This window comes from Gossypium hirsutum, chromosome A12, assembly GCF_007990345.1.
Source record: "Gossypium hirsutum isolate 1008001.06 chromosome A12, Gossypium_hirsutum_v2.1, whole genome shotgun sequence".
Classification (NCBI taxonomy): Eukaryota; Viridiplantae; Streptophyta; class Magnoliopsida; order Malvales; family Malvaceae; genus Gossypium; species Gossypium hirsutum.
This window is the reverse complement of record NC_053435.1, coordinates 107,046,950-107,058,927: the sequence shown is the minus strand read 5'-3', so window position 1 is coordinate 107,058,927 and position 11,978 is coordinate 107,046,950. Positions and strand designations below refer to the sequence as shown.

At 31.8% G+C, this 11,978-nt stretch overlaps 1 protein-coding gene, 1 long non-coding RNA gene and 1 pseudogene across 7 annotated transcripts; 2 read left to right on the top strand and 1 right to left on the bottom strand.

Annotated features, from left to right (window-relative positions):
- The first annotated feature begins 273 nt into the window (after nt 1-273).
- LOC121211186 (probable inactive receptor kinase At4g23740) lies at nt 274-3,721 on the top strand. 5 transcript variants are annotated; one of them, XM_041083677.1, is made up of 4 exons: nt 274-438; nt 853-899; nt 1,419-2,658; nt 2,753-3,721. In XM_041083677.1, exons 3-4 carry the CDS (start codon nt 1,428-1,430, stop codon nt 3,424-3,426), a joined length of 1,905 nt encoding a protein of 634 aa, XP_040939611.1. In that variant the 5' UTR covers nt 274-438; nt 853-899; nt 1,419-1,427; the 3' UTR covers nt 3,427-3,721. The 5 variants fall into 5 exon arrangements, with proteins under 5 accessions (XP_040939611.1, XP_040939609.1, XP_040939610.1 ...); XM_041083675.1 differs by having other exon boundaries at nt 1,416-2,658; XM_041083676.1 differs by lacking the exon at nt 274-438 and adding an exon at nt 465-590.
- A 2,920-nt stretch (nt 3,722-6,641) lies between these two features.
- Nucleotides 6,642-10,427, top strand: LOC121211184 (beta-glucosidase 12-like; annotated as a pseudogene).
- Nucleotides 8,431-9,536, bottom strand: LOC121211185 (uncharacterized). Of its 2 annotated transcripts, XR_005906538.1 has the most exons (3): nt 9,358-9,508; nt 8,858-8,967; nt 8,431-8,717 (listed from the first exon to the last, which is right to left on the bottom strand). It is a non-coding gene; the product is annotated as an uncharacterized lncRNA (long non-coding RNA). The 2 variants fall into 2 exon arrangements; XR_005906539.1 differs by having other exon boundaries at nt 8,431-8,967; nt 9,358-9,536.
- Nucleotides 10,428-11,978: the final 1,551 nt, after the last annotated feature.

Below are 11,978 nucleotides of genomic sequence, written 5' to 3'. Positions count from 1 at the left end.
TTTTTATTTTTAACAATGAATACTGAAAATAGATAATTTCATCAATTTGACCATCGATTCGATTTTGAAAACAATGCTTAAAACTATTTTACAGATTTTTTTTTCAACTCCTCACTTTAATGACAACAAAATAAAATTAGAAGGACTAAGTTATGTCAAATAAAAATAAAAAATTAAATCCAAACTTTTAAAATAGTTAAGGGACTAAAACCGTAATTAAATGTTTTTTAATTTCCCTCATAAAAAAGGCTTTCGTAAGAATTTACTAATGTCAAGTTAAAAACAGTTTCAAAGAATGGAATTAATTTGATTGATTTGCTCAAATTCACTAAGTTTATATCATATTCTTCACAATAAATTAAAAAAAAAGGAAGTCATCATCATCATTTGTCAAGAAAATAAAAGTAAATGACAAATGGTCTAATTTTTCATTTTTTGGTACGTGCTCTGCCCCACACTCACAGCATCTCCTTTAATCTTTTTTTTCTTCTTAGCTCAAATGAATACAAAAATTTAAAAATAAGCTTCTGTTTTGTATCAGATTTTCTTACCCTTTTTTTTGGCTTCCCATGGTTTTTCCTGGTCCTGCGGTATTTATTTAAAAGAGTACTTAATATTTGCATGTGGGGACTGTGGTTTTTGTTTGTTTTTTTTTTTTCTCTTTCTCGAATGATTATCTAATGGATGGTAGCTTATTTTATAATTATTATTATCATTTTTTTTGCATGTGGTGCTGTTTTCTCAAGCAAGAACAGCTCATAATTCATAAATATCTCTCAAATGATTATCTAATGGATTAGTTTCATTTGATTATTGTATAATGTGCTTTGCTTCCTTTTAATTGTTTCACAGGGATTAATCTGCCAAATTCTTCAATTTTTCTGGGCTTTTCTCTGCAAGTAAGTTCTTGGTCTTTTTTTCTTCTTTGGTGTTTTCATATTAGCTGTTTGGTTGCCGAGAAAATTTTGAATGGTAGTATTGAACTTTCAGTCATGTTTGGGTTGCTAAGTGGACAACAGTTAATGGGTTTCAATTTCTTTTAAGTTTTAAATTTTAGATTGGCTAAATTAGATTCCTTATCTTGTTAGGTTTTTTTTTTAGACATTTTTTTCTCAGTAACCAAATAGGGGAAAAAGTTACAAAGAATGAAAAGTCAACAAATAAACAGACCTAACTCACCTAAAACTACTGCTTTTGAAGCAATTCCGCCTAAAATCAAGTGATTTAAGTCAATCTTTTTTTATACAAGTTTTGAAAACAAACGTCTCTATTGTTTAACTACTGATTATAGCCCACCAACAGATTCTTTTAATGATTATACTTTTACACTCTAGGTTAATTACTCAAGTTCATATGGATATATATACCCTTTTTTTACTGAGAATCTTTTGGTTTGAATTATTGGGATTTTGAAGCAGCTGGGAAAAATGGGCAAGAAAATGAAAATGAACCCATTGTTCATATTCTTATTGGGGACAATTTTCACATCCATAGTTGCTGAACCAGTTAAAGACAAACAAGCATTGTTAGATTTCATTCAACATATTCATCATTCAAGGTCTCTCAAATGGAGCAAACAAGACTCTGTTTGCAACACTTGGGTTGGTGTGGCATGTAACAATGATCATTCCAGGGTTATAGGTCTGCATTTACCAGGAATGGGGTTTCATGGTCCTATCCCACGTAACACTTTGAGTAGGTTATCAGCTCTTGAGGTGTTGAGCCTTAGATCCAATGTTATTTCAGGTTCATTCCCTTCTGATTTTGCCCAACTCAAGAACTTAACCACACTTTACCTTCAATTCAACAATTTTTCTGGTCCATTACCTGATTTTTCCATTTGGAATAATCTTACAATTGTAAACCTTTCAAACAATGGCTTCAATGGAAGCATTAATCCTTCAGTGTCAAAATCCAGTCACCTTACAGCTTTGAATCTTTCTTATAACTCACTTTCAGGTGATATTCCGGATATCAATATCCCTAGCTTACAACAGCTTGATTTATCCAATAATAATCTCACTGGGGTCATCCCAAACTCCCTCGAAAGATTCCCAAGTTGGGCATTTTCTGGTAATACCAACCTTTCATCAGCAAATAGTAGCCTTTCTCCTATTCCAAGCCAGCCGCCTAATGGTCAACCATCAAAGAAAGGAAAAAACCTCAGTGAACCTGCATTGTTGGGGATAATAATAGGAAGTTGCTGCGTGCTGTTCATATTAGTTGCCCTTTTGATCATTTGTTGTCAATCCAAGAAACAAAAGGAACAAGGAGTCCCTGAAAATACCCCAAAGAAAGAAATCCCTTTGAAGAGAAAGGCTTCTGCGAATCACGATAACAACAACAGGCTTATCTTTTTCGAGGGTTGTAATCTTGCATTTGATCTTGAGGATTTGTTGAGTGCATCAGCTGAGGTGCTTGGGAAAGGTACATTTGGTGTAACATACAAAGCAGCCTTGGAGGATGCTACCACTGTGGCAGTGAAGAGGTTGAAAGAAGTAACCTCAGCTAAACGGGAGTTTGAGCAACACATGGAGGTGATCGGTCATATTAGGCACGAGAATGTGTCTGCACTTAGAGCATATTATTATTCAAAAGATGAGAAGCTTGTGGTTCATGATTACTATGAACTTGGAAGTATCTCAGCTTTGCTACATGGTAATATGCTTACCTTGTATACAGTTGAGCTGCACAATGATGAATTTGGGTCCGTTTTGTTTACTGTAATTTGTTTTTTGATCCTCAATTTCAGGTAAAAGGGGCGAAGACCGGACACCGTTGGACTGGGAAACTAGGCTTAAAATTGCTATTGGTGCTGCTAGAGGCATTGCCTTTATCCACACACAAAACAATGGCAAGCTTGTTCATGGAAACATAAAAGCCTCCAACATTTTCCTTAACTCAGAACGGTACGGTTGTGTCTCAGATATTGGTTTAGCAGCAGTGATGAGCCCGATGCCTCTGCCTGTAATGCGTGCTGCAGGTTACCGTGCCCCGGAGGTAACTGATACAAGGAAAGCAACTCAAGCATCTGATGTATACAGTTTCGGGGTCTTTTTACTCGAGCTATTAACCGGGAAATCTCCAATACATGCCACCAGTGGGGAGGAGATCGTTCATTTGGTGAGATGGGTGCATTCGGTAGTTCGAGAAGAGTGGACCGCTGAAGTGTTTGATGTAGAACTCCTACGGTATCCGAATATAGAGGAGGAAATGGTGGAGATGCTACAAATTGCAATGAGTTGTGTGGCGAGGGTAGTGGAGCAGAGACCGAAAATGGCCGGACTAGTGAAAATGGTGGAGGAAATTCGGCGAGTTAACAATGGAAACCAATTGTCTTTCGAAACTAAATCAGAAGCCTCTGCTTCAACATCAATCCCTCATGCAGTAGCTGAAACAACTTCCTCTTCTACTGTTCCACTGTGAGATTCTTTTGGCTTATGAATCACAATAAAGAAGAGAAATTATCATTTGCTTATGAAACAGGGAGAAGGGAAAAGGGGTTTTGATTATTTAAGTTAATGAATTAGTTTAGCTAGCCTCTGATATAGCTATGATCAAAGGCCAATACTTTGGCTACTGTATCATTTAAACAGTATGGTTTTGCTCACTGAATGTCTTATTCGATCTCTTTTATCTCGTGGTTTGTAGTTTCACACTGTTTTTACAGAACCCAAAATCAACCATTATGGGGTTTTGATGGTGCGGAACACCACACAAATCGAGTATTGTTCTCTTTGAATATCATTGCATTGAAAAACGATCATTGAGGAGTGGAGCACTCACAGAGTTTTGTTCTCCGGCTCTACATGTAGAGCTTTGTGTATGAACATAGAGGTCATGCATTGTCCTACTTGCGCAAAGCACTTTTTAACGGTCATGGTTTAGTATGTTCATGTATCAAGAGGTGCGGTTTAGTGTCGAGAGACAACTTTGAGAGCGATGTTTAGCACTCAAATAGAATATTGTTCTCTTCCAAGTACACTTGTTTAAGAGTTGGGCTACTTGTCCAAGCTTACCATCACTACAATGAATGCTATTTATACTATCTGGCTTTGTGAGGAACTCCCACTGGATCATCATGAACGCTACGTTCCGGCTTCCAAAGGCGATCCTAAGGGAAGAATATTTTGAAAAGGGATAAGGCTGCAGCAAGAAGAACAACGAGAGGAAGCTCAGCCTAGTTTAACATCAAGCATTCAAGGTCCAATCTCAACTTAACTCGACTTATTTTTTAAATTTGTAATATATTATATTTTGTTATTATATATATTATGTAATTTTAACATGTAAAAAAAATTAAATTTTTAGTAATATATAATACTATAATATAAACATATTAAAATGTTATATTTTTAATATATAAAATGACTAAATATTAAATATAAATAAATTAAAAATTAATATGAACAGACTTAAAATTAAGCTTAAACTTATAAATACTAATATTATATATATCATATTTAAACTTTGACTGAAACCTATAAACACCTCCACTCGAGAATTGCCATTACTTGGAAGATTTATTTCATGTCCAACCAATGTACTAGAAAACATAACCAAATATAAGTTTCAGAATCTTATGGCCCGGCAAGCAGGCCAGCACAGCACCATTTATTTTGCTTCTAAGCGTGTTTTCTCTCGCAAATGAACTTCAGCATCTAGCCGAATTGTTCTGCCGACTCTCTTAAAACTTGGACGCATTCCAATTTTTACAGGTATGTTCTCAACAAGTAATTGATGGGATTGTGAAATTGACTTTTAATAACAAGGAAGGTGTCCAGATTTTTTAGGAAAATTTTAATGAGATTTTATAAGATTTATATTCAAACAAAACATGTAATGTATTTTACTTCTACTAGTTTGATATAAGCACTTAAGAGTTTGTTACAAGTATTCCAGTTTTACCCCATTCAAATATTTTAGCAAACATTTTATATTTCTGAAAAACAAAACATAATAATAAAAAAAATCATACCTTTAGGATGTTTGAGTTTTTTAAAAAATATTTGAATTTAATATTTCTTACCCCTTACTGTTACTGGTTCACTTTGATGCACTTAAACATGACAATTAGATTTATTTTGGTCTCTAAATTTTAAAAATATAAAAATTGATTTTGTGACAATTTTTTAAATTTCAAGTGATGGTGTAGTAAAATCTTAAAGTTACATTCAATGGTTTAATAACTAGATCAGAACATTAGAAATAAAAAAAAAACTTTCTTTTACTAGTTTTCAAGTTAATCAATTCAACATCTTTATTTGAACCATTATATCGATCAATTTTCAGTCCATTTGATCCTATCTTGTTTTAGTAACATATGTTACATCATCAAATCTTAATAGAATCTAAATTTTGAGATCAAAATTAATCTAATTACTAAATTCAAGGACTGAGGCAGACCAAAAAATATAATTATTAAAATGACCCTAATTACCAAATTTAGAATTTAAAAATTATATAATTCCTTTATTTAATATATTTGTTGAAAAATACAAAAAAAAATTGCAAGTAAAATAATGAATTATTCTTAAATAATAATGCGTCTCGTCTGGAATTTTTTCAAATATTTTTTCGCGCGAATTTATCTAATTTAAATGCCTTCTGGAGAAATAGTGGCGGAAAATGGATGAAGTATGTTGTTGGACATTTTCAGCCATGTACTTTGACCAACAAAAAGAAAAAAGGCTGGCAATTTCATTTGTCTTTTATCAATTTTACTGCAAATTTAATATATTTATTTTACTCTTCCAAGTTTTCTGTCTTTATTTTTACGTTGACCAGGTCAAAAATTAATATATTATTTGGTATCTAATTTTTATTTTAATGATAAATTTGATATTTAATTTTTTTATTTAATATCTGAATTTAGTTTCAATATTAATGATACTAGAGTTTTTTCTATTTGACACTGTCTTAAGTACGTATCTAAGTTCGACTTTAATTTTCAATTTAGTAATTCAACTTTTTTTTCTAATTAAGCATCAATATTTTTTCTGTTAGAGTATAGGTGTCAAACATTCATTGGATTCATTGGATCACATGTTGCCATTTGGTCTAAATGTCAAATTGAACATTAAAACTAAACAAGAAAAAAAAACTTAAATATCAAATTGAATATTGAAACTAAAATTAGGTACCAAATAATATATTAATAAGTAAAAGTACCATGGAGGCCCTTATACTAGGGGTTAAATTACATTTTGCCCTCTATACTAAAAAATTGGCAAATTAGTCCTATACATTAAATCAAAGAGAAAATCATATACATTAAATCAAAGAGAAAATTGGTTTTTTTTGTTAAAATTTTCATTTATATGTACTGTTAAAAATTGGCGCTACTAATAAAATAGTCATATAGCGAGACGTGGCATGCCATGTGTACCTTAAGCTTATAGAACCGATTTTTAACGTAAAAAGTGAACAAAATTTTAAACATAAAAACCGATCTGTTCTTTAATCTAACTTTCGTGAACTAATTTACTTATCTTTTTAATAGAAAAGACAAAATACAATTCAAAATTTCCATAATACCTTTACTATATTAACCCCATAAAATATAATGTGGGAGTCAATATCAAGTGCTCATCATACTTGACCGCACACTTTAATTTAATGCCAAGTTTTTTATTAATCTTTCTTTAAACCTGGACGGCCATTTTTGCCGTTCTCTATAACAGTTGGATATATATATATATACAGAGGTATAGATAGAGAGATAAGGAGCTGAGACGGATAAGGCAAATGGGAAACAAGAGGGCTTTGCTGTTGTGCTTGCTGGTGCTAATGGTAGCCATGGATGGTGCAATAGCAAGTCATAAATGGAGGCCATTTAACCGAAGCTGTTTTCCACCTGGTTTTATTTTCGGTGCCGGATCAGCCGCTTACCAGGTAGCTTACCTACTCCTATTAATATGTACACTATATTTAAGATTTAAAATCGGATAAGTTAAGTTAGTTAGATTGATTAGATTGAAAATTAGACCAGAAATTAATTGAGATATAAGGTAAGTTAATTCAGGCTTTGATATTGTAATTAAACTATATTATTATTATTATTATTATTATTATTAATTCCTTGCTCATTTCGTTATTGCAGATTGAAGGAGCAGCTTTTGAAGATGGAAAAGGACCAAGTATATGGGACATTCTCGTTAGACAACATCCAGGTTCACTAATTTTTCATATTACGACTTCAAAACTTAAAAAAATTATTAATTTATTGAAATAAATTCAAATTAAAACGTTCAATACCAAAGAAAGAATGGGATAAAAATTCAAAAAGGAGAAAATTGAGGTGAGACCAAAGTTCAAGTTTTTGTATTGAAAATAACAATTTAAGCATGAAAAATAACAAATTAATAAAATTCAATAGAAGAAAAAGTATGGACAATGACATTGAAACCACTATCAAGATTTTCAATAATAATATCCCTTTCATTACCAAATAATTATATATAAAATATGTTACCTTCAAAAAAAAAATTATATATAAAATATGTCCTTTGTTTTTACAGGAATAATATATGCCAAATAATTTTCATAAAATAAATGTCCATTATAATTAATTACAATTTATTTTATTGAAAATTCTAAATTTGGCTAATTATGACAGAAAGAATTGTTGATAGAAGTACAGGAGATGTTGCAGTTGATTTTTATCATCGTTACAAGGTTTGTTGTCCAATAAAATATTATTTAATTATTTAGATTTATATTAACATTTTTGGCCATTATATCATCTAACAAAAATCACTTAATTTAATGCTCTACAGGAAGATATTATGCTTATGAAAAAATTGGTTTGGATTCCTTCAGATTCTCCATTTCATGGACTAGAATTTTACCCAGTAAGATCATTCTTTTTAATCTACCCATTTTGATTTTAATTATTTTAATATTAAAATTGAAATTTATGGTCTTTATTTTGCAGCGGGGAAACTTAGTGGCGGGATAAACCGATTGGGTGTCCAATTTTACAACAATCTCATAGATGATCTTCTTGCCAATGGTTTAAAGCCCTTTGTCACTTTACTCCATTTTGATCATCCCCAAGCTCTTGAAGATGAATATGGTGGATTTTCAAGTCCCAAAATTGTGTAAGTTCTTTAATCTCCTTCAAAATATATCGAGAATTGATGATTTTTTTTTAAAGTCCATAAAGCACAATTATTGTATTTTTTTTGGATAAACATGAGCAAGCAATACACTATTTATCTTATCTCACACTCAACAAGGTGCTCTTACTTTTCAAACCCACCACCTCTTTAGGCTACTTTTTTATACACTTGGGTTCTCAAATTCTCAACAAAGTTAAAAAAACAAAACTCCGAAAATAATATCATATATGTTAAGAAGCCTATCGGCTCCCAACAATCAACATTTTTTGAAGTCAAAATCCCTTAACAAAATGTATTCTCTTAGTCATTTCAAATAAAATGGTGGATTTTTCATTTAATCTAAAATATTTTAGTTCAACATCTATATATTAAAAAGAATGATTAATTTGTTTTTTTTTTCCTTGACAGGGATGACTTTGTAGATTATGCTGATTTTTGCTTTAAAACATTTGGGGATCGAGTCAAGCGTTGGGTGACCATGAATGAACCTAATGGGTGGAGCTTAGGCTTCGGCCAGGGCTTACCCCCCTCTTCAACCCGGCCTTATATCTTAGCCCATCATTTTCTTCTTTCCCATGCAGCTGCCGTCAATCTCTACAGGGAGAAATACCAGGTTCGCATCCGATTTTAAATAAATAAACATGAAGGACAAAAGTGAATCATCAACATATAATAGAACAACCCTAATAGTGATAGAAAGTGCAGGCATTTCAAAAGGGAAAAATTGGAATCACCTTAGTAACCACTTGGTTTGAACCAAAATTTGATACAACCGCGGACCGCAAGGCAGCTTCCAGGGCTCGGGATTTCCTTTTTGGATGGTGAGTCGAAAAGAATACCAGACCTGTTATTCATGTTACTTTTCGTGTTATAATCGTATTTAAGGTGTTGCATATGAAAATTTCGACTCACTGATAACTCGTGGCAAATTTTGTGTAGGTTTATGGATCCAATAATATATGGTGAGTATCCAAAGAGCATGCAATCATTGGTAGGAAATAGACTGTTCAAATTCACTGAAGCAGAGTCCAAGCTGTTAAAAGGGTCAATTGATTTCCTTGGTGCAAATTACTACACCACTAACTATGCAGAAAATGGTCCATCGAATAGTCCCTTCCTACCCACTGATGCCAGAGTAAATCTCACAAGTATGCTAATGACTTTCCAATCCACAGCTTATTATCTTATTATATTTGAACCCTAAAATAAAACACTTCCATCATCATTAACATACCTTTTGGTTCTTGCAGCTGAGAAGAATGGAGTTCCGATCGGCACACCCGTAAGTTCTTGCAGCCGAGAAAAAAAAAAACTTTTCCTCTGTTTCTGCCTTCTTCAAACAGCCATTTTGATGACCAAAATATTGGTGTCAATAATTTTGCAGACTGATGTGAGCTGGCTTTTTAATTATCCAAAAGGTTTGAGAGACCTTCTGTTATATTTAAAGAAGAAATATAACAGTCCGACCATTTACATTACAGAGAATGGTTAGCCACATTGCCTGAGTCTTTAATCTTGAGTTAAGATATACTCTAAGTCTCTATACTTTTTATACATTTGAAATTTAATCTCTCTACTTTTTAAATTTTAAAATGCAAGTTTGATTATTAACATCATTAAAACTCTTATGTTAAATTCGTTAGTATGGTGTTTTGAAATAAAAAAAATATTATAATGAACATGAATTTAACAAAAAAAGTTTAACAATGGTAACAATTGAACTCAAATTCTGAAATCTGAAAAGAATAGGGACTAAATTTCAAACGTTTGAATACAGGGACTTGGAGTATATTTTAACCTAATTTTTTTTTCATGCATTTGAACCAATAAGCTATTTTGTTTATTGATTATTCGGTGCAGGGGTGGCTGAAGCAAATAATGCTTCATTGACGGTAAAAGAGGCACTCAAAGATAGCACCAGGATCAGATATCTTGACGGCCACTTAAAGTACCTTCTAAAAGCAATCCAGTGAGTACTTAGAACAAAAGTTACTGAATTCATAGATCAACTTTAGCTTTTAGCTTCAACTTATTGCTGAAATCAATGTTTTTTTAACTCTTTGGCAGGGAGGGTGTTAACATAAAGGGTTACTACATGTGGGCCTTTTTGGATGACTTCGAATGGAATTCTGGATATACACTTAGGTTCGGGTTCACATACATTGATTACAAGAACAACTTGAGAAGATACCTTAAGTATTCAGCTTATTGGTTCAAGAAATTCCTCCTTGATTAACAACAACAATGTCACAATGGATTACAACACAATAGAATAATAATATTACTTCATTAATGTTACACAAAGGATACCATCTTCTATTGTGACAATTTCTACATCGTTCGTACGGAGATGTCACACATGCAAGAGTTTATAAAAACCGTTTTCTCACATAAAAATTACAAAACATACATTAAAGTTCTAGGTGCCTCTAAACTTCTAATGCATATATTGTTAATAGTTTATAATATTGGTAGTAGACTTGATTATAGGTCGAGCTGATACAAAATTTTAGGCCCCTTTTTTAGGTCTAGTCCCTGCTCGACCCGAAAAATGGGCCTAAAATTTGTGTAAGCTCATATCAAATAAAAAAAAATGTTAAACCCGAGCTCAACCCAGTCGATCGGTATTATTTTTTATATAATTTTTTTAAAAAATATAATACATAAATTACACGAAAAACATTAAAATAAATGTTTCTCAACAAGTTAAAAATACATAAAAAAGAATCTTTATACTTAAATAGTTGCAACTTAGCAATTAAATGCCACTAAAATAGTAACAAAATTAATAATAAAGTAAGAGTTATACAATATCCAAACAATAACAATAAAATAGTAGTAATATAAAAATAAAATAACATTAAAACAACAACAAAACAGTAGTAGAAAAAAAATTTAGCTAGATTTGAGCTGGGCCCTGACTAAAAAATCTTACTTGAGGACTGGCTCATTTAGAGATCAGATCTTATTTTTTTATCATAACTTAATTTTTGGGCCTATGTTTTTGCTCAAACCCTCCCACTTTTCGAACGAGCCTTCAAGTCTAAGCAAGTGACTCAGCCAATGATCAAGTTTCGTTGGTAGGTAATAATATTTTATTATCTACAAAAGCCTAATAAATTATAATTATTAATGAATAGTTGTGTTGTAAAAATGTAACTTTTGTACGCAAAATTATTTTATAAAGTTATAACTTTATGTAGAGTTATCTTGTAAAATAACAAAATATTATGAAAGAATATCCCATCAAAAGATACGTCTCTATGAAAGGATATTTTATAGAAAGATGCAATTATTGAATGCTTACCCTACACACCTCAAAGCGATCATATTTTAATAATTTCATTTTTTTCTCCTTTTAATTTTATTAATTTATTTTTCTCACAGGCTTTAAAACGTGTTTTTCATATGATAATTTTATATATGGTCGACAAAGGAAGGGTAATAATTTATCACCATGATGCTTGCTTTAAGGTAACAGTTGAACCAAGAATTATTCTATAGCTACAAAAAGTGTTCTTTGGTCTTTTTTTTTTTTTTGTGAAGAACAAAAAAGAAAAAATTAATTAGTTACATCCAACATACTAGAGAAAAACCCTTTTGACTATTCTAAATCTAACAGATTCCGAACCTTAAGAGAAAAAGTATCAAAAAATCGCAAATCCGTTCTAGACGATAATGCTTCTTTTGCCATGCAATCAGTAGCTTCATTTTGTTCTCTAGGAATATAGCACAGACACCATGAACTCTACTGAGATAGCATACTCTGAATTCGCCTGATTAAAGCAAAGTTTGAGGTGGCAGAATTGCTTCCTTGGATATCACGAATGACATCCAGGCTATCCGAGAGAATTA

Coding starts and splice junctions, on each gene's coding strand:
- LOC121211186 (XM_041083677.1), top strand. CDS start 1,428: ATGGGCAAGAAAATGAAAATGAACCCATTGTTCATATTCTTATTGGGG. Junction 2,659..2,752: donor TATCTCAGCTTTGCTACATG/GTAATATGCTTA, acceptor CCTCAATTTCAG/GTAAAAGGGGCGAAGACCGG.